Below are 23156 nucleotides of genomic sequence, written 5' to 3' on the forward strand. Positions count from 1 at the left end.
CCGTTCACATCGCACATGCGTCGGGTCCCAGGAAGAGCGCGCGAAATGGCCGCTTTCGTCAATGTTGAGGCGCTGCATCCGGGAGATGGCCTGTACACTCTCCGCATCGTGGCAGGCTAGTTTATCATTTTCTGCTGTTTTGTACTGGGAATAGTGATTTTTAGCATGCTCATGCACTGTGCATGTTTCAATCGCAACTGGCAGTATCATATGCTTGACCTTCAGTAACTGCTCTCTCAGAGGATCAGAGTGAACTCCAAAAACAATTTGGTCTCTGATCATGGAGTCAGTGATATCACCAAAGTTACAGGATTGCGCAAGCAGTCTAAGGTGAGTTAAATATGAGTTGAAGGATTCGACTTTACCTTGCAATCGCTGCTGGAATATGTAGCGCTCGAAGATTTCATTGGTGTCCACCTCACAGTGGCTGTCAAACTTGTCCAGGATGGTCTGAAACTTTGTCTTGTCCTGGTCTTCGGCGAAGTGAAAGGAGTTAAATATTTCCAAGGTGTGATCACCCGCTGTGGTGAGAAAAAGAGCTATCTTCCGTGCTTCAGGTGCACCATTGAGGTCTGATGCTTCGACGAAAAGCTGAATTTTCTGCTTGAATGTCTGCCAGTTGGCACTGAGATTGCCGCTGGTCCTGAGCTGGTGAGGAGCCTGAATATTTTCCATTGTGCCGGTATACATTTGCTGGTTGTCACGGATCTTGCTGAGTTGAACTAACTAGATTGAACAGACTCCAGGTATCATGTTGTTTTATGTAATTTGGAATAACACAAGCTGCCACTTGATGCACTTTTGAGGAAAAGATGCTCCAGACGTTGAAGTGAGTTCAATGTGTTTTATTGAACTATTAGCACAGTTCTTAATGAGTTCGACTCTCTGCTAATCGAAATGTGGTAACTCAGTCTGACTGAACCAGCCTTGCTCTAAGCCACGTGCTGGGGCGTGATGCTGAGGATACACCCTGTCTCACTCTGTAGATGTTGGTTGTGGAAAGAGGCGGTGTGTGAGTGCCTCATCCCTTTTATAATGAGATACCACCCCTGGGTGTCCTGACTGCTCATTGGTCGTGTCCTATTCTATGTGTTCATTAGCTGCGTGTTTGCATATCATGACAAGCTCCAGGGAATTGCACCCATAGAAAGGAATAAGAGAACTCTACCTTTCTAAAAATATCTGTCTGCTGGTTGAATGTTTCCTTTCAGAGATTAAGATCAATTCCTTTCCTGTTTTCTTTGGATCAGAAGGACCTTAGGTCATCTCTGGCAGGTCAGAAAAGAGTGTGAGTGCCATTAAAGAACTATTGTAGGCAGCACGGTGGCGCAGTGGGTTAGCACTGCGGCCTCACGGCGCTGAGGTCCCAGGTTCGATCTGGGTCACGGTCTGTGTGGAGTTTGCACATTCTCCCCGTGTTTGCATGGATTTCGCCCCCACAACCCAAAAATGTGCAAGCTAGATGGATTGGCCACGCTAAATTGCCCCTTAATTGGAAAAATGATTGGGTGAATTTATAAAAAAACAGAACTATTGTGGGCACTGATATTTTGCCCAGACATGCAAATGATCTGTCCCCACAGTTTGGGACAAATTCTAATATTGGTACTTGGGCGTCATGTGTTCTGGTCCACTGTACTTTTATCAGCAGGGCAGAAAATATGGACCCAAAATGACTAGTTCTTAGTCTTTAGCTATTAGCTATCAGTAGATTATTTTGTGGCTGTTAATATGTAAATTTGTTCTCTTGAATAGAAATTGGCGATAATAGGAGTGTCAAGCATCTGAAGACTTTTTATCACAACGTGGCAGAACACAAAGACGTAACCAAGTTAGTATTGATGCTGTCTACTTCTGTCAACTCACTGAGGGAAACTATCAACAGTGCACTGGACCAGTTCCAAAAATATAAGATGCTGTGGCTAAAAGACAGAGACACAACAATTAAGGTATTGTAAATATTTCTACCCAACCGTCATCTATAAGAATTTCCTTCTAGGTCCTCTCTTTTTTCCACAGACTTTTAATCTTGTTTACTGCTCCTTTCATGTATTTTAGAGAAGAAGATGAAAATCCTGTGAGCATTTAGAAATACAGAAAAAATTGAAGGCAAATTACGTTTGCTAAATTTAATCGATTATTTGACGAAATGACTGGTTTGACAAAGGGAATAGAGTACATATAGACATAGAATTTCCAGTGCAGAAGGACGCCATTCGGACCATCGAGTCTGCTCCAACCCTTGGAAAGAGCACCCCAAACCTCCACCCTCACCCCGTAACCCAGTAACCCCACCTAATCTTTTTGGACAATAAGGGCAATTTAGCATGGCCAATTCATCTAACCTGCACACCTTTGGACTGTGGCAGGAAACTGGAGCGCCCGGAGGAAACCTGGGGAAAACGTGCAGACTCCGCACAGACAGTGACCCAAGCCGGGAATCGAACCTGGGACCCTAGAGCTGTGAAGCAACTGTGCTAACCACTGTGCTACTATGCTGTCCACAGTAAATTTTCAGGAAGTGTTTCAGGAAGTGTACATCAGCTGTAGAAGAGGCTTTGTGAAAGTTTTAGACATATGGGTGGCAGCATGGTAGCATAGTGTCCAGATCTTTGAAAGTCATTCTAGCACCCTACTGTCTTCTCAAAGGTGATTGAAAAAAATTCCAGATCACTCTCTTCAAATTTGTGAAGGAATCTCCCATACTTGAGGGCCTCCGGGTTAGGGAAATATGGCGTGCCATTGGGTAGAGCGATAGTTTCTCTTGCTGTTTCCAATTCACAGAATCACGGATTGTCTGGTCTCTCCTTTTGAGCAGTGTAGTATTGTGGGGCTGTGTTGGATTGGTGACAAGGACTTTGACTTCAACAGTTTACGATAAAGATCTTCAGCTGCTCTACCAGGCCAATCTTGTAACCACACTGGTGAAAACACCCATGCAACCACCTCATCACTTCCGGTACACAGGTCATGGCAATAAATGTATGAATACACATTCTACAAGCTGCTAGCTCTATTTCCATTTTTTGCAGCCAAAATTCGCTCACCCTTTCTTGAGCTTTGCTTCCTTTCTATCATTCCCTCACCTGAGCTTCCCTTTTTATATTTCTTTCCCTCATCGGAATTGAAGCTGCACATGGAATTTGGAGTCATAACTGAGCTCTTCCTCTGACTGCTCTACTGGTAGCATTGGATTCAGATATTTAATTTATTTTAATTTTGCTTGTCAAATGAACTGGCTCTCCCTCGCCAGAGTTTTCAATGATCTGGCCTAAGGGTTTTCACACTTCTCTCGCTTAAATTCTCTTGCTGAATAAACATTTGGGCATCAAATGTTGCCATTTTCTTAATGTTAGGGCAGGGAATTGCCTGTGGAAAGCTATATGTCTTAAACTTTGTTCCAGCCAGCCACCAAATTTACTTCTTTTGGATTCCACTCTTCCAAGGCGATTTTGAGCCATGTTCACCATCAGTGAAAATGGCTGCACAGACTCCAAATCCAGTGAGAATCGAAAAATGTGATTCTCTCCAGCGAGATCGGGATTTCCGAGTTTTGGGTGCCCAGATCAGGGACGTGCTGGAGGAGTGGGCTGGATGACAATCTGCAAGTTGACATGTTGCGCAGGGGAGGATGTCCAGCTCTCAGCCAATGCATCCATGGCCTCAAAGCAGTCATGAGTGGGCTTGATGGCACTCATGGTCTTGAGGTGATGCAGGTCTGAGTATACCTCTGCTTGAGCATAATTTCAGTTTCACCCAAGCTCAGAACCCCATCTCATGAGCCGGAGCCCTCTAGCCCAAACTGACTCGTGGAAATGCTCCTTGTCCGCTTTCGTACTGCATGGACAGTCCTGTATGGCTTGATTAATATTTTCCTGATTAATAAGCGGATCAGGGGTTATGGGGGAAGGCAGGAGAATGGGGATGAGGATGATAAATTGCCATTAGTGTCCAAAATTGCCCTTATGTTGGGTTGGGTGGGGTTACTGGGTTATGGGGATAGGGTGGAGGAGTGGACCTTGGGTAAGGTGCTCTTTCCAAGAACCGGTGCAGACTCGATGGGCCGAATGGCCTCCTTCTGCACTGTAAATTCTATGATTCTATGCCCCCAGTGAAGGTCACTCTACGGAGGTGTCCTCCCATTTAACATTGGGGACCTGGGCTGGAGGGTATTGCATGCAGCAGTCGCATACAATCATGCCGTCATTGGTTCACGGACTCCCAAGGTGCCTGCCTTTTTTGTGGCCTTGTGAAGTCCATGTAGCAGGTTTATGTAAGTTGCTTTAGGTTGCACCCCTTTTTCAGTTTCTTGAAAAACATTTTGTTGCAGTTTGTTTGCACTTCAGCCCCATGCTCCTGATCTTTGGACAGCCTGTGCAGAGAGAGGTGGGAAGGGAGAAGGATCTGCTCCTGGACCTCACCAAACCTTCCATAAACAGGCCCAGGTAGCAGGTGATCCGGGGGGGGGGGTCATCCGATCCGACTCTCTGCCCCTCTACCGGGGCTATAATCGCAGATGGATGTCACTGGAGAGGGAGCATGTGGTGTCCACAGGCACCATCAAGACCTTCCATATCTGTTGGGGCCAGCAGGAACTGGAGTATTTTAATGACCTCTCTAATCACATTTTAATTTGATATTTTATGTTTAATTTGTGATTTGTTTTTGTTTTAGACAATATCCTTTTAAGGGGCTGTCCCATTTCATTTGTATCTCAGTTTATTGAATTTAGTTTACTTGGTTTCATCAAAATAGTTGCAGTAAGTTCTGGACCACTTTGGAAGCTTTGACCCCAAGCATTGAACTCCAATGCTCATACAAGCTTTGACATGACACAGATTACAACGATGTTTACCACTATGCAAGCCGTGATGATGATATCTATCATCACTCACCCATTCAAGTACATGAATGGTCGGGGGGAAGGTGCCATGGAGATTTTCAAGGGTCCATGCGCCTCATCCTTTTTGAGTTGAAAGTGACAACTGTGGGTAAATGGCGATAATATGAGAGGGGAAGGCGTGAGGCTTAATCGAGTGGCACTCACTAAGTGTGAAGCGCGTGGTTGGATGTTCCAAAGATGTGGAGGTCTGAGGGTCAGGACCCTCTCAGGAATCCTCAGCACTCACTTTGGCGTTCTCTTCTTCTCAGTTCATGATTCTGGAGAATTATGGGCCTGTTGAGTTAGCTATTGTACTCAAAGTGATTGAATAGCAGCAGAGACATTGGGATGCCGCTGTACGTGGCCAGGACTAACGCCCTGCAGGCAGAGCAGGGGGAGGTTGGGCCTATGACTATTCCAGGAGCAGCACCATAAATGGTGGGGCCCCTTAGGAGACACGACCAGGTCTTCCAATATTGGGCACACTACATGAAGGTGTCGGAGCTTCAGTGCTGGAGAAGGCTGTATCTGTCCTGGGGGACGGTGGACCACCTTTGCCAAGTCCTGCAAGAGTTGGAACCACATGGAATGGGAGGGCACCCACTGCTTGTGACACTTAAAGTGACCGCCACTCTGAACATCTCTGCATGCGGCTCATTTCAGGGCAGTACCGGTGGTCTTGATGATATCACGCAGTCAGCCGCACACAAATGCATTATGGATGTGGCAGATACACTTTATGCGAGGGGCCACATGTATGTCAACTTGGACTGGGCCCAGGTGAGACAGGACACCTGGGGCGGGATTCTCCGACCCCCCCCCACCGGCACAGTCCCGAAGTCTCTGGCACAGGAGATTCGACGGGGGCGGGAATTGCGCCGCGCCAGTCGGCGGGCATCCCCCCTTTCCCGGCGATTCTCCGGCCCGCAATGGGCCGAAGTCCCGCCGCTGTCATGCTGGTCCATGCTGGGCGTGGATCAAACCACCTACCTTACCAGCGGGACCAGGCGGCGCGAGCGGGCTCCGGGGTCCTGGGGGGAACGCGGGGCGATCTGGCCCCGGGGGGTGCCTCCATGGTGGCCTGGCCCGTGATCGGGACCCACCGATCAGCGGGCGGGGCTGTGCCATGGGGGCACTCTTTTCCTTCCGCCTTCGCCATGGTCATCACGATGGCGGAGGCAGAAGTGACCCCCTCCCCTGCGCATGTGCGGGGATGACGTCAGCAGCCGCTGATGCTCCGGTGCATGCGCGGACTTCCGCCGGCCGGCGAAGTCCCTTTGGCCCCGGCTGGTGTGGCGCCAACAGCCGTACCCGCCAGCTGGCGGAGCACCAACCACTCTGGCGCGGGCCTAGCCCCTCAATGTTAGTGCTTGGCCACTAAAGGTGCGGAGACTTCCGCATCAAGGGCGGCCAGACGCCGGAGTGGTTCACGCCACTCCATCATGCCGGGACACCCCGCCCTGCCGGGTAGCGGAGAATACCGGCCCTGGACCATGCACCTTGCCCACTTAGCAGGCATGACCCAGCCGCAGGGTGTGATAGACTGCACCCATATGGTCCTGCTGTCTTTCTGGCATCAAACAGCACCATTCATCACCGGAACGGGTTCAACTCCCTCAATGTCAATTTGTGGGCAGCACGATAGCTTGGTGGTTAGCACAATTGCTTCACAGCTCCAGGGTCCCAGGTTCGATTCCCGGTTTGGTTCACTGTCTGTGCGGAGTTTGCACATTCTCCCCGTGTGTGCGTGGGTTTCCTCCGGGTGCTGCGGTTTCCTCCCACAGTCCAAAGATGTGCAGGTTAGGTGGATTGGTCATGTTCAATTGCCCTCAGTGTCCAAAATTGCCCTTAGTGTTGGGTCGTGTTATGGGGATAGGGTGGAGGTGTGGGCTTGGGTAGGGTGCTCTTTCAAAGAGCCGGTGCAGACTCGATGGGCTGAATGGCCTCCTTCTGCACTGTAAATTCTATGATCTATGTCCAGATCGTTTGTGACCACACAATGTGCATAATGCAGGTGTGTGCGTGTTTCCGGGGGAATGTCCATGACAATTACATCTTGGGGTGCATCTTGCGGTGCTTGCAGATCCCAGATGTTCTTGAGGGCAAGCTGTGGCTGGAGGGATGGCTCTTCAGGGACAGGGGCTATCCAGTAAGGATGTGGCTGATGATGTCAGTGTGGAGAACACAAACACCTGTGGAGACTTGCTACAATGAATCTCATCCTTCAACGTCAAGCAGGCGATTGAACTGCTCAAGATGAAGTTCTAGGGCCTGGATTGGTCGGAGGGTGCTCTCCAATACAGGCCTCAGATGGTGTCACACATAATTGTGCTCTGCTGAGCTCTCCACGACGCTGCAAAGGAGATACCAGCTGGACCAGGAGGAGATCGGGGAGTGCTCTGATGTGGTGGGCAGGCTGGGTCTATGTGGACTGCGTTTGATGCAGTGTAGAGAGAGACAGGCTTCCAACACTTGATGAGATGCAACACAATTTTATTTAACATCTAACTATATTACATGCTTAACTGTGAGTTGACACTATGCTGACTTGACTGGAGACCTGAGGCTAGCCTGACCAGACTAACTGACTACCACATAGTGTTTGTACTAGCTGCTGCTCACGAGCTCTGACTGTATCAGAGGCTGGATCCCGAGAGAGCGGGCCAACTGGTGCCCTCTGGCTTTATAGTGGTCGTGTCCTGTCTGGTGATTGGCTGCTGTGTTCTGTGTGCTCACTGGTCATCCTGTGTGTCAATCACTGCCTGTCTGCACTCCATCATATACATGGATGTATATTGTGACATGCTCCACCTCCTTGGATGAGGAGACGGTTGAGGAGGGTGGTGAGGGGCAGCCTGCAGAGGAGGACGATGGATCTTGGGCCATGGCCAGGGCCCGCAAGGGCCAAAGAGCTGATAGCCTCTTGGTTTGGGGACAACCAGAACTATGGACTGAGGAGCTGTCCCACCATGGTGAGTAACATCTGATCATTACTGCGATGCCAATGGTAGGTTCTTGTGATGGTACCCATCATGGACAGTGCACTAAAGCCATTGGCCGGACTCTGTGGGAGACTGATGATAGCTTGCATTGAGGATTCAGCGATTCTCCTCTCATCCTTAGCAATATGTCTGACTTCTGCCTAACAGAGGTGGACACATCCTGCCAATGAACTGGGGGGCAGGGGTGGGGTGAGGGCAGTGGTGTTGGCCATGGTTGCACCATCGTATCTTTACTGAGACATCAGTGTGGGAGGTGGGATAGACATAGCGCTGCCATTCTCACACTGCACATGGATGAAGCGGCAAGTGTGTGCAAGGGTTTGCAGGATATGATGCCATGAAATGACAGAATAAAGACTGCTGGTGATCAAAATTATGTTTATTATAAGTGCTATATACAGTGGTATCCTATCTAAAATACTATCTATGTTCACCAGTGCCTACTAGATGCCTACGGTTTCTGACTCTTCTTCACCCTCCCACTACGTCTGGGTGTATCCCCAGGATCCACAGCTGAGGTTGAGGCAGTCAGCTGGCTTTCACACCCTGTTGCTTGACATGATCTTGGTGGGCATTCCTTGGAAGGCCTGGACCTTGAGGGACCTGGCCTATTTTTGGGTGTTGCAGTGCTACTGCTCCCTGGACCTGGAATACCTGACTGTGAAGTGCCACCCCTACTTCTGACACCATCACGGAGGTCTACATCCCACCCCAGACGGAAATGAAGAAGGCGCTTGTTGAATTGTACACCGCTATAAATAACAGTGAAACAGAATACCCAGAGGTCTTGTTCTTCATGGCTGGGGACTTCAACCAGGCCAACCTCAAGTGTGTACTGCCAAACATTCCACTATTACATCTCCTGTCCCAGTAGGGCGCCAACATCCTTGACCACTGCTGCACAAAAATCAAGGGCACCTACCGATCAATCCACCGCCGCACTTTGGAAAATCGAACCATAAGACAGTGCTTCTTCTCCCGATGTACAAGCAGAAACTTAAGCAGGAGAATCCGGTGAAGAAGGTCATGCAGTGCTGGTCCAAGGCAACAGAAGAGCTCCTTTCCGACTGCTTGGAGTCAGCAGACTGGTCCACATTCAAGAACTCAGCAGTCAACCTAAATGAGTATGCCACCACCATCACAGATTTCATCAGCAAGTGTGTAGAATATTGCGTGCCAAAGAAGGTAGCACGTATGTTCTCCAGCCGGAAACCATCGTTTAATCGGGAGATTCACTCCCTACTGAAGGCCAGGCGTTCAAGACAGGTAACGCTGACCCATTCAAGAAATTCAGGTACGGCCTCTGCAAACCCATCTGGGATGGCAAGAGACAATACCAGACTAAGCTAGAGTCACAGACTAATGACACGTACTTTCATCGGTTTTGGCAAAGTTTAAACAACACAACGGGCTACAAAGCAAAGCTGAGTAGAAACTCCGGCAGCAATGCAACCCTCCCTGATGAACACAATGCATTCTCTACTTGGTTCGAGTAGGAAACCAGCAAACCGCTGTCAACTGCCCCAGCAGCCCCAGACACACCCATACCCACTGTCACAGCTTCCAAAGTCAGATTGGCCTTCTTGAAAGTGAACCCTTGGAAAGCTACGAGTCCTGACAGCGTCCCTGGGAAGGAGCAGCCAAGTCCTCTCAGATCCTGTGCAGACCAATGGCGGGTGTTCACGGACATCTTCAAACACTCCCTATTCCATTCCAAGGTTCCCACTGCTTCAAGAAGACCACCATCATACTGGTGCCAAAGAAGAACGAGGCAACATGCCTCAGCGATACCATCTTGATATCAAATCATCATGAAGTGCTTCGAGAGGTTGGTCATGAGACACATCAACTCCATATGTCCAGAAAGCTTTGATCCACTGCAATTCACATACCACCACAACCTATCCATAGGAGATGCCACCTCCCTGGCCCTACACTCATTCTTGGAGAATGTCGACAACAAGGACTCCTACATCAGACCAAATTCATTGACCACACTTCAACACCATAATCTAATCCAAGCTCCAATTAAAGCTCCAAAACTGAGGACTTGGCTCCTCCCTCTGCAACTGGATCCTCAACTTCCTGCCCATAGTCTGTAATCTGTAAGGCTAAACAACCACACCTCCTCCATGATAGTCCTCAATGCCCCACAAGGCTGTGTACATAGCCCCCTATTATACTCCCTAACACGCATCATAGTGTGGCCAAATTTGGCTCCAATTCCATTTACAACTTTGCTGATGACAAGACCGTAGTGGGTCGGATCTAGAACAATGATGAGTCAGAGTACAGGAAGGATATAGAAAACCTTGTGGCGTGGTGTAATCTTTATTATTATTGTCACAAGCAGGCTTACATTAATACTACAATTAAGTTACTGTAAAAAGTTCCTAGTCGCCACATTCCGGCACATATCTTTCGGAACTTGTGGGAGGAAGCCGGAGCACCCGGAGGAAACCCACGCAGACACAGGGAGAACATGCGCACAGCCGGGAATCGATCCTGGGACCCTAGCGCTGTGAAGCAACAGTGCTACCCACTGTGCTACCACGCTGCCCGAGAATGGTAGCCCCCCATGCCCCATTGATCACCTCCTAGACCAGGAGCATGCTGGCGATGATGGTGAATCCTGCTCCCTGGGCAACCTCCTGGGTTTGGTCCACACTGAAGTTGATATATTATGCCTCCCGGGCATATAGGGCATCTGTGATGCCACGGATGCACCTTTGTACAGATGTCTACAAGTTCTCAGACAGGTCCCCACTTGCCTGGAAGGACCCATGGCATAAAATTTCAGGCCGGCCGTCAACTTGACGGACACCAGGAGCGGCTATCCTCCCCCATAACCCCACGGTTGCAGGTGTGCCATCATCTGACAGAGATGTCGCAAGGTCTCCCTGCTTAGCCGGAGTCACCGGCAGAATGCTCGGTCCAACAGGTCCCTGAAGTACAGGCACTGCTAAAATACACAGGGCCTGATGCTGAGCCTCCTTCCCATCTCCTCCTCAGCCTGTTGGGTGCCCAGCTCTCCATCCTCAAAGGCTCCTGATCCTCTGGGGCAAGGTCGTCCCCGAGCAACTTCTGTTCACGCATACCTATTACATTACAGCTCCTGTCAGGACTCCGAAATCCATTGGGCGGAATTCTCCGCAGGGGGCCGAATTCCATATTCGCCCCCACCCGGGGGGCTAGGAGTGGGCCTCCGTCTTTCCCGGCCGCGACCTTGTTGCGCCGAGGATGTGAAGTCATCCGCGGGTTGCCGGTTCCAATCCGCCGGCCGGTCTGCTCATGCACGGAACCACGCTGGCGGTTCTGCGCATACGCTAATTCGTGCAGTCCATTCGGCACCGGCTGTTACGGCGCCAACTCCTCCAGCGTACACCCAGCCCCCTTAAAAGTCACTGTCATATTTGCTTCCACCACCTCCCCGCCAGCGGATTCCAGGCTCCCATCACCCTCTGTGTAAAAAGCTTGCCTCGTACATTTCCTTTATACCTTGCCCATCATACCTTAAACTTATGACCCCCGCGTAATTGACTTTTCCACCCTGGGAAAAAACTTCTGACTATCCACTCTGTCCATTCCCCTCATAATCTTGTAGATTTCTAGCAGGTTGCCCCTCAACCTCCGTCGTTCTAGTGAGAACAAACCAAGTTTCTCCAACTTCTCCTCATAGCTAAGGCCCTCCATACCAAGCAACATCCTGGTAAATCTTTTCTCTACCCTCTCCCAAGCTTCCACATCCTTTCCTTCTGGTTGTGCGACAACCAGAATTGAACACTATAGGTGGGATTCTCCGACACCCCTGCGACAGTTTTTGGGCGGGGGCGGGGATCACGCCATGCAGCTCAGGTGCCATTGGCAGCCCGCCCTGGCAGTTCTCCAGGCCCAATGGGTCGAGCGGCCACCCATTTTTGGCCAGTCCCGCCAGCGTGGATGAGACATGGTCCCACACGGCGGGACCAGGCAGGTAAGTTGGCTGGTGCGGTCCTCGGGGACCCTGGGGGGGGCCCCACGGTAGTCTGGCCCACAATCGGGGGCTGCCGATCTGCGGGCGGGCCTGTGCCATGGGGGCACTACTCCTTCCGCGCAGCCCCTGTATGGCTGCACAATGGCCGGCGAGGAGAAGACAACTTCCTGCGCATGCGCCAGAATACGCCGGCCGGTCTGCGCATGCACGGAACCACGCTGGTGGTTCTCCACATGCGCTAATTCGTGCAGTCCCTTCGGCGCTGGCTGGCGCGGCGCCAACCCCTTCAGCGTCCACCCAGCCCCCGGAGGTGCGGAGAATTCCGCTACTTCTGGTCAGCCCGACGCCGGAGTGGGTCGCGCCGTTTTTGATGCCAGCATCGGGCCATCACGCTGGTTTTGGTGAATCCCGCTATATATTCCAAGCTTGGCCGACCTAAGGTTCGATAAAGCTTCAACATGAAATGAAATGAAAATCGCTTTATTGTCACGAGTAGGCTTCAATGAAGTTACTGTGAAAAGCCCCTAGTCGCCACATTTCGGCGCCTGTCCGGGGAGGCTGGTACAGGAATCGAACCGTGCTGCAAGCATGCCGTATGCCTTCTTGACCATTTTCTCCACCTGCGTTGCCACTTTCAGTGACCTGTGTACCTGTATACCCAGATCCCTCTGCCTATCAATATTCTTAAGGGTTCTGCCATTTACTGTATATTACCCATCTGTATTAGACCTTCCAAAATGCATTACCTCAGGTGTACTGGTGGCTGGCGCTACCCATGCCAGCTATACGTTCTGTGGCCCCTGTCCTTCGCCCTCCTGTGAGTTTTACTGTGGGTGTCTGCTTTGGGTAGGCTACCCCGGCAGCAAGGTGACAGCTGGTTGTGGAGTGAGGGGTACCACTGTGTGTCACCGACTGGCACCATACTTGGTGGCATGCATGTGGGCAGGGTCAACAGATAGGGCTTAGTGAGGGTAATTGAGACCGCAGCTGCAGTGTGCCATGGGTCCACTTTACGAAATATGGGTTGTGCCTACCTGCCTGGGTGCAGGATGGATGGGAGCAGGGGCTCAGTAAGCAAGGTGAGCTTAGTGACAGCTGATGGTCCTGTGGGGTGGGATAGCTGATGATGTAGGGCAACCGCCCTGGGAGGGGCAATGAGTCAGGGTGGGTGCCAAAGACCATGGTGCATGCGTCTCCCATTCAGGTTGTTCTCTGCTCTTCCCCTGCTCCTTCTGCAGTGAAATGAAATGAAAATCGCTTATTGTCACAAGTAGGCTTCAAATGAAGTTACTGTGAAAAGCCCCTAGTCGCCACATTCCGGTGCCTGTTCAGGGAGGCTGATACGGGAATTGAACCCGCGCTGCTGGCCTGCCTTGGTCTGCTTTAAAAGCCAGCGATTTAGCCCTGTGCTAAACCAGCCCCTAAACCAGTGGGGCAGCATTTTGGATCGGTGCACTGAGGAGTGCCAGCACCTGGTAGGCCACTGGTTTTGCTCATCCATGCTGGGTCCTGAGAGTTTCTAGGGGGTTGGCTTGGGGCAGGAGGGTCACCTATACGACCGGTGGCACTCTGCATATTTACAGGACTCAGTGGACAGTTGGTGGAGTGTGCAGCCAGATGGCTGCCATGTGGGCTGTGGAAATGGCTTCAACACCCTGGCCCCAGGGGGACATCCCAAACCGACGGTTCATCTCCTGTTCGCCCCGCCACTACTCCCCCCGCCCTGGCAGACACCACACCCCCTCCCCCCTCCCAGAGGCACAGCTCACTGTTGCGCCTTTTCAAACTTTTCTTCCCTCTTCTCTCTCCCTCGGAAGCCATGGCATCCGATCGCCTTTTTTATATACCACAAGTAAACTGCGGTGACTGTCACCTCTGCCTAGCGGAGGTGGACGATCGCTGGAAGTTGGAGACTACTAGCTTGGGTCCATTAATGATATGTTAACTCATGCTATGCTACGTTTTACATGCCCATGCCGGTGTGGGGCGAGGAATGCATTCACACCGCCATTGAGGCACCAGAGCATGGCACTCCATTCAGCGCCCTGCGGCGACCTCGTTTTTTGGCTGTTGCCGATTCTCCACCGATCACGATTCCGGCATCGCTGGACGGAGAATCCTGCCCATGGTTCTCTAGGATCGCAGTGGTCTCCACAAACTCTCCAGCCACGGTGCACCACCTATCATGTCATGTCTTTCTGAACTTTGCAAAATAATTTCATGAGTCAAATATTTTTAACTCAATTGTTTATTTTAGTCTCAATAATCAATTGGTTCATTCATTTTAAATGAACAGTTTAGCAAAGTAAAGTAATAGCAAGTTACATCTGTCTACTTTAGACGAACAGGGAAAACTGTCATCAGCCACCACAAGTTTTTTAAAAAAGCACTTTTGTTTCGCCGCTTGATTTTGGTTTCGGGCAATGCTCGGCACAACATTGAGGGCCGAAGGGCCTGTTCTTTGCTGCACTGTTCTATGTTCTATGTTCTCTGCACACAATTCACAACTTGCACAAACATTTCTGATTTTCCTCTGTTAATGTATCACTCTTCATGAACATCCTGGGCTCCATTCTGAAAGCTCATGAGGTTTAAACTTGCTGAAATATGTTTAAAAACCGTGCTCAGTATATTGATATAACTGCAAATTGGAAGATTATCTGATTAATTATTCTGCGAATGTAAATTAATGACTTATGATGAAACTTTGTTAGACCAGCCACCTTTAGTATATAGTTTCTTGAATGTAATCTCTGAAAACCTTTAGTGATTTAATGACAATTTCTAATTTTGATCTTACCATTTCTACATAGAAATTTATGGATGGTAATCCCAGCCTATATGAACTTCGATCAGAAATAGAATTCTATGCTACTTTTCAACAAGAGATTGAGGAACTCAGCTCCACTGTTACATTAGATTTTATTGAACTGAACACAGGTAGGAGATAAAGCTAATTTCAGTAGCATGTTCTTTCATTCCTTCAATGTGCACATTAAAATTGCCATCGTAAACATTTTAAAAATTCATTTTACGGGATGTGGGCATCGTTGACGAGGTCAGCATTTATTGCACATCCCTAATTGCTGGAACTGAGTACCTTTTGAAAAGGCATCTAAGAGTCAAAAACATTGTTGTCGATCTGGAGTCACATGTGGACCCAGACCATGCATTAATGTCACAGGTAGGCTTACATTAACACTGTAATAATAATTATAATAATCTTTATTATTGTCACAAGTAGGCTTACATTAACACTGCAATGAAGTTACTGTGAAAAGCCCCTAATCGACACACTTACAGAACATACAGTGCAGAAGGAGGCCATTCGGCCCATCGAGTCTGCACCGACCCACTTAAGCCCTCAATCCACCTAACCTGCACATCTTTGGACTGTGGGAGGAAACCAGAGCACCCGGAGGAAACCCACGCACACACGGGGAAAACGTGCAGACTCCGCACAGATAGTGACCCAGCGGGGAATCAAACTTGGGACCCTGGCACTGTGAAGCCACAGTGCTATCCACTTGTGCTGCACTTGTGCTACCGTGCTGCACTCCGGCTCCTGTTTGAGTACAAAGAGGGAGAATTCAAAATGTCCAATTCACCTAACAAGCATGTCTTTCGGGACTTGTGGGAGGAAACCGGAGCACCCGGAGAAAACCCACGGAGACACATGGAGAACTGAACAGACAGTGATCCAAGCCTTTGGCTTTGAAGACGCAGACAATTTCGCTCTGGATCCATACATTGGTGGATGGAATGGAGAACCCCAAGGGACCGAAAAGGAAGAAATAGAAAGATAAGCAAGGGCTAGGTGGAGGCTGCGGCTGAAGACAACATAGCTGATGTCCGGACCCCTGCTGCGACGGCCCAACCATCAACTGAGGAGCTGATGCAGGTCATCCAGAAGGGCTTTGTCAGACAGAAACGGGACTGTCTTGACCCGATAAAGGAGTCAATCGATTGGTTGGAGCGCAGGCTGGATGCTCAGGATCAGACAATTCAGAAGCTGGAGAAGGTGCTGGCGGACCAGGGGAGCATCAAACGGCGGTCGAACTAGAGGTGACGATGCTCAAGGATCAGCAAAAGAGACTGCTGGAGAAGGTGGAGGATCTAAAGAACAAAACTCGCCGGCAGAACGTGAGAATTGTTGGTCACTCTGAAGGAGCTGATGCTGGCGCGTTTGTGGCGAGTTTGTTTCAGAAGCTTCTGGGGGAGGGGGCTTTTCCCCGATCGTTGGAGGTGGACAGGGCGTACAGAGCGCTGGCGAGGAAGCCGCGGCCGGGGGACCCCCCCCCCCAAGGGCGATGGTGGTCCGGTTCCATAGATTTTTGGACAAGGATTGTGTTCTCCAGTGGGCCAAGCGTATGCGGAGTTGCAAATGGGACAATAGCATTCTGCGTGTCTATCAGGACTTGAGTGTGGAGGTGGCCAGAAGGAGGGCAGGCTTTAATCAAGTAAAGACGATCCTGTATAAGAAGAATGTGAAATTCGGGCTGCTGTACCCAGCACATTTCCAGGTTACGCACAAGGACCAGCACCATTACTTTGAGTCGCCCAAGGAAGCGATGGTCTTTGCCAAGAAGACAGGGCTGGTGCTGAACTGAGGACTTTTTGGTTTTAAGTTGTAACCTTTCTGAGCGACGTTTATATGTTTGGACTGTCGTTTTTCTTCTGCTTTTAAGTTTGAATGAAGATGTGGGAAGTAAAAGGCTAGCTGGTTGAGCTAGTCAACGGATGCACAGTGTGGGGTGCGTATATGTTCAATATATGGCAGGGGTTAGGTTACGGACTGCTGTTGCTGGGGGGTGAGGGGGAGAATTATTCTGCTGATGATGGAGGGACTTAGGATTCAGGACAGAGAGGAGGTCGGGGGTGGGGGCTGCCAGGAGGCAGGCCAATGGAGGCACGGTGCATGGGCTGGAGGTGGGCCCAGAAAAGGGGATGGCTGATCGGCGGAGGGGGGGTCGTGGTGCCCCCCCAACTAGGCTGATCACCTGGAATGTTAGAGGGTTGAATGCGTGTGTTCATGCATCGGAGGGCTCTGAAGGCGGATGTGGTGATGTTGCAGGAGACACACCTGAAAGTGGCGGATCACGTTAGGCTTAGGAAGGGCTGGGTCAGTCAGGTCTTTCATTCGGGGTTGGACACCAAGACTAGAGGGGTGGTGATTTTAATCAATAAGCGGGTGCAATTTCAGGTTGGCAGCATAGTCTCGGACGGGGGCGGCCGTTATGTCATGGTGAGTGGCAAGCTGGAGGGGAGGAAGGTAGTCTTGGTCAAGTATACGCGCCAAACTGGGACGACGTAGAATTCATGAAGAGGATACTGGGGAAGATACCTGACTGGACTCGCACAAGTTGGTGATGGGAGGGGATTTTAATACGGTCATCGATCCTGGCCTGGACCGGTCGTGTTCGAAAACGGGGAGGTGCCAGCAATGGCAAAGGAGATGTCAGGGTTCATGGAGCAGATGGGGGGGGGTCGACCCATGGAGGTTTAGGCAGCCGATGGGGAGGGAATTTTCTTTTTATTCGCATGTGCATAAGGTTTATTCCCGGATTGATTTTTTCATTTTGAGCAGGTATTTACTGGCGGGGGTGGTGGACACGGGGTACTCGGCCATCACTATTTCGGAACATGCCCCACACTGGGTGGATCTGCAGGTTGGTGAGGAGAGCTTCCAGCGCCCGCAATGGAGATTGGACGTGGGCTTGTTGGTGGACGAAGCGAGAGGCTGAGGAAGTGTATGCAGAACTACCTGCAGGTCAACGACACGGGGGAAATCTCAGCAGCGGTGGTCTGGGAGGCGCTGAAAGCAGTAGTGAGAGGGGAGCTGGTTTCGATACAGGCTCATAGGGTCAGGACGGATAGGGCAGAGACGGACCTACTGATTAGGGAGATCCTACAGATAGATAGGAGGTATGTGGCGACCCCAGCGGTAGAGCTTTTAAGGGAACGACAGAGGCTGCAGGCTGCATTCGGTGTGTTGTCCACAGGCAAGGCTTAGAAAGGCGAGGGGGGTGCGGCTTACGAGCATGGGGAGAAGGCTAGCAGAATGTTGGCACAGCAGCTTAGGAAGAGGGAGGCGGCCAGGGAAATAGAGAGGGTGATTGATGGGGATGGGAATTTGGCAGGGGACTCGGCAGGGCTAAACAGGGCGTTTAGGGACTTTTACAGTTGACTCTGTCCCTCTGAACCCCCGCAGGGCCCGAGGGGATGAGACGCTTTTTTGACAGACTGACCTTCCCAAGAGTGGACAGAGAGCTTGTGGATGGGCTGGGGGCTCCGATTAGGGCCAAAGAGATAGGGGAGGGCTTGAAGGCAATGCAGTCGGGTAAAGCCCAGGGGCCGGATGGGTATCCGGTGGAATTTTACAAGAAGTTCTCGGGGATATTAGGGCCGTTGCTGGTCAAAGTTTTTAATGAGGCGAGGGATAGAGGGGTGCTGTCCCCGACGATGTCACAGGCCACTATTTCATCAATACTGAAGCGGGACAAGAACCCGGAGCTATGCGGGTCATATAGGCCGATCTCATTGCTTAATGTGGACACCAAGCTGCTGGCCAACGTTTTGGCCTCCAGGATTGAGGATTGTGTGCCGGAGGTGATTAAGGAGAATCAAACCGGGTTTGTCAAGGGCAGGCAGTTGGTGGCCAATATAAGAAGGCTGCTCAATGTGATTATGATGCACCCGGAGAGCAGGGCGGTTGAAGTAGTTTTGGCCATGGATGCGGAGAAGGCGTTCGACTGGGTGGACTGGGACTATCTATGGGAGGTGTTGGAGCGATTTGGGTTTGGTAGGGGCTGGGTTAGGCTGCTACCAGGCCCCGGAGGCTTGTGTAAAGAAGAATAGGACGACCTTGGACTATTTTAGACTGTACCGGGGGACAAGGCTGGGATGCCCCCCTCTCCCCACTGCTGTTTGCGCTAGCTATAGAGCAGCTGGCGATTGCTCTGGGAGCTTCAAGGGGCTGGAAGGGTCTGGTTCGGGGGGGTGGAACATAGGGTCTCGCTGTACACGGACGACCTGCTCTTGTATGTAGCAGATCCAGGCACAGGGATGGGTGAAATCATGGTGACTTTGCGGGAATTTGGCAGGTTTTCGGGATATAAACTGAATATGACAAAGAGCGAGATGTTTGTAGTCCAGGCGAGGGGTCAGGAGAGCCAACAGTTTCAGGTACTTAGGAATACAAGTGGTGCACGACTGGGGCCGGTTACACAAGTTCAACTTGTCCCGGTTGGTTGAGCAGATGAGGGGCGAGTTTTGGAGATGGGATGCACTACCGCTATCGCATGGCCGGGAGGGTGCAGACGGTTAAGATGGCGATTCTACCGAGATTTTTATTTGTATTCCAATGCCTCCCAATTTTCATCCCACGTCCTTTTTTAAGAGGGTTAATAAAATCATTCTGGGCTTTGTTTGGGCGGGTAGGTCCCCGCGGGTGAAGAAAGCGATGCTCAAGAGGAATCGGGAGAGGGGGGGGTGGGGGGGTGTGGGGATAGCCCTAACAAATTTAGAAATTACTACTGAGCGGCCAACATTGCTATGATTAGGAAATGGGTGGTGGGGGCAGGGTTGGTTTGGGAGCGGATGGAGGCAGCTTCATGGAGATCCACCAGCTTGGGGGCGCTGATTACAGCACCCCTGCCGTTCCCGCCGGCGAGTTACTCCTCCAGCCCCGTGGTGGTGGCGGCCTTGAGGATCTGGGGTCAGTGGAGGAGGTATGTTGGAGCAGTGGGAGCGTCCATTTGGTCCCCAATATGTGACAACCTCCGGTTTGCTCCGGGGAGCTTGGATGGGGGCTTCTGCGTATGGCGGAGGGCGGGAATTGAGAGGATGGGGGAACTGTTCCTGGAAGGGAGCTTCCTTAGCTTGAGGGCGCTGGAGGAGAAGTTTGGGTTGGCAAGAGGGAATGAATTCAGATATTATAGGTGCGGGACGTCCTCCACAGGCAGGCATCAGCCTTCCCACTTGTGCCACTATGTGGGATCCAGGATAGGGTAGTGTCTAGGGGTGGGTGGGAGAGGGGAGTGCCTCGGACATCTACAAAGAACTTAAGGGGGCGGAGGAGATGCAGACCGAGGAGCTGAAGCGTAAGTGGGAGGAGGAGCTTGGGGTTGAGATGGAGAATGGATTATGGGCAGATGCGTTGAGCAGAGTCAACGCGACCGCTACATGCGCAAGGCTCAGCTTGATCCAATTCAAGGTGGTCCATCGGGCCCAGATGACAGTGGCTTGGATGAGTAGATTCTTTGGAGTAGAGGACAGGTGTGTAAAATGTGCGGGAGGAGAAAACCATGTCCACATGTTTTGGCCGTGTCCAAAACTTAGGGGATATTGGCAGGGGTTTGCCGATGTCATGCCAGAGTATTGAAATCAAGGGTGGCAATGAGTCCAGGGGTGGCAATGTTTGGGGTGTCGGAAGATCCGAGAGTCCAGGAGGAGAAAGAGTCAGATGTTCTGGCCTTTGCCTCCTTGGTAGCCCAGAGATGGATACTATTAGCTTGGAGGGACTCAAAGCCCCCGAAGTCGGAGACCTGGTTACCCGACATGGCGAGCTTCCTCGGCCTAGAAAATATTAAGTTCGCCTTGAGAGGATCTTTGTTAGGATTCGCCGGAAGGTGACAACCATTCACTAACTTCTTCATGGAGAATTAAACGTCAGCAGGGGGGTGGGGGAGCTAGGGTAGCATAGAGTAGGGGGTTAAATAGGCAGGTCGTGGAGAGATGGGAGTTAGTGTTTGCACTATGTTTATTGTTCTTTGTACATTGTTTTTATATTGTTGCTGTTTTTAATGCCAAAAATACCTCATTAAAATTGTTTTTTAAAAAAAAGATTATCGGCATGTTATTAAGTTGTAACTGAATGATCTCAGCTGCAACAGAATGTCTCATCATTAGACTTGCCCTTGTCAGTAATGAGCCTGCAGACCCTTGCTCCACACAACATTTGAGTGGATCCATTAGACAGTGATGACAGGTGACATACCCACCCATTCCACTGGCCCAAGCTTCCCTTCCCAGTGTTAGGACAGTTCAAGAAGGCAGTGGCCAAGCAGCAGAAGAAGACAGCCTCATCAATGGTTATTGTCACACTCTGTCTTCCCCTTTGCCCCGGTTCCTTTGACCTCCCCATGACTCCGAGATATTCAGCCCTGTAGATTCTGTGCCTTTTGCCAGGCCCCCTCCACTCCCGCATTCCCCCCACCCACCCACAAGGCCTCTCTTGGTAGCAGCCCCCCACATAACCCACATCTCTCAGTACACGCAAAGTCAATCCCGGTGGTGCCTGACACTTCCACGGGCATCTCCCTCCCCCCCCCCCCTCCCCCAAATATCTCCCGATGACCCCCTACACCTCTCCCTATGCTCCCTAACACCTTTCCTGGTACCCCTAAGGCCTCTCCCTGTTCCCTCTCACCCATCGAGCGATCCACTCACCTTGGAGGTCAGCTCATCAGGCTCACACCTTTTGAAAGCAGTCAGGAATTTTGCCATCATGATGCCACACTGCCATGGGTAGACGTTTGAACATGAAGGGATGATTCCCGAAGAGAGGCCTGCTAAGGAGATCGGAATGAGGTTCCTGATGTTACATGGTGGGAAACCTGTTACATCACTGATGGGGGAGGGGGACAATCACGGTGAGATTTTCCACCGATGTAAAACGTGATTTGGGCCATTTGTGTCATTTGCCACTCCCTTTACTAAACTTTTCCAAAAAAAGTTAATTTGGGGTCAAATGTTAGAAACATTAAATTCCTGTAGGAATAGCCACTTCTCAGCAATGCAAATGAGGAAGGAGATTGCAGGGTCTCTGACGCCAATTTTCAAATCCTCTCTGGCCACAGCAGAGGTGCCAGAGGACTGGAGGGCAGCTAATGTGGTACAATTATTCAAGGAGGGATGTAGGGATAAACCAGGTAATCACAGGCCATTGAGTTTAACATCAGTGGTAGAGAAATTATGAGAAAAATATTCTGCGGGACTGATTTAATCTCCATTTGGAGGGCCAAGATTTAATTAAGGATAGCTGGCATGGCTTTTTCAGGGGGAGATCATGTTTAACAAATTTGATTGAACTATTTTGAGAACCTGACTGCGTGTGTAGATGAGGGTAAAGTCGTTGAGGTAGTCTACATGCACTTCAGTAAGACTTTTGACAAGGTCCCACATGGGAGACTGACAAGTGAGCAAGAGCCAATGGGATCTAAGTCAATGTAACAAATTGGATCCAAGATTAGTTTAATGGCAGCAGGCAAAGAGTGATGTTCGAATGTTGTTTTGTGACTGGAAGCCTGTGTCCTGTGGTATTCCTCAGGCATCTGTGCTGGGTCTTGCTGTTTGCAGTATACATTAATGATCTAGATGTGAAAGAATCACTAAATTCGCAGATGATATGAAAATTAGTGGTGTGGTAAATAGCGAGGACGTTATAGATAGCAAATAGAATTTAACCCTGAAAAATGTGAAGTGATGCCTTTTGTGAGGACTAACAAGACAAGTAAATACACAATGAATGATAGGATGCTAAGATGTACAGAGAACCAGAGGAACCTTGGGATGCAAACCCATAGATCCCTGAAGGCAGCAGGATAGGGAGATAAAATGATTAAGAAGGCAGTTAGGATAAGTGCCTTCAGGCGGCATGGTAGCACAGTGGTTAGCACTGTTGCTTCACAGTGCCAGGGTCCGAGGTTCGATTCCCGGCTTTGGGTCACTGTGCAGAGTCTGCACGTTCTCCCTGTGTCTGCGTGGGTTTCCTCGGTTTCCTCCCACAAGTGCCGAAAGACGTGCTGTTAGGTAGTTTGGCCATTCTAAATTCTCCCTCCGTGTACCCGAACAGGCGCCAGAGTGTTGCGACTAGGGGATTATCACAGTGACGTCATTGCAATGTTAATGTAAACCTACTTGTGGCAGTAAAAGAGGATTCTTTTATTATCTGAGACATACAATATAAGGGCAGGAAGGTTATCATGGAGCTATATAAAAAAACTTGTTAGGCCACAGATGGGGTACTGTGTGCAATCCTGGTCGACACATTATAAGAAGGAAGCAATTGCACTACATAGATACATAGAAGATAGGAGCAGGAGGAGGCCTTTTGGCCGTTCGAGCGTGCGCCGCCATTCAACACGATCATGGCTGATCATCCAACTCAATAGCCTAATCCTGCTTCCTCCCCATAGCCTTTGATCCCATTCTCCCCAAGTGTTATATCTAGCGGCCTCTTGGATATATTCGAAGTTTTGCATCAACTACTTCCTGTGATAATGAATTTCACAGGCTC

At 50.3% G+C, this 23156-nt stretch overlaps 1 protein-coding gene across 6 annotated transcripts in view; it reads left to right on the top strand.

The window, feature by feature from the left end:
• LOC119966976 (dynein heavy chain 8, axonemal-like) overlaps positions 1-23156 on the top strand; it is a 1648910-nt gene that overhangs the window by 711165 nt on the left and 914589 nt on the right. For all 6 annotated transcript variants that reach the window (XM_038798944.1, XM_038798946.1, XM_038798947.1 and 3 more), the window contains 2 exons: positions 1756-1949; positions 14671-14797. In XM_038798944.1, coding sequence (XP_038654872.1) covers positions 1756-1949; positions 14671-14797 — 321 coding nt within the window. The remainder of the gene's footprint in view (positions 1-1755; positions 1950-14670; positions 14798-23156) is intronic.

The sequence above is a fragment of the Scyliorhinus canicula genome, chromosome 6 (assembly GCF_902713615.1).
Source record: "Scyliorhinus canicula chromosome 6, sScyCan1.1, whole genome shotgun sequence".
NCBI classification, from domain to species: Eukaryota; Metazoa; Chordata; class Chondrichthyes; order Carcharhiniformes; family Scyliorhinidae; genus Scyliorhinus; species Scyliorhinus canicula.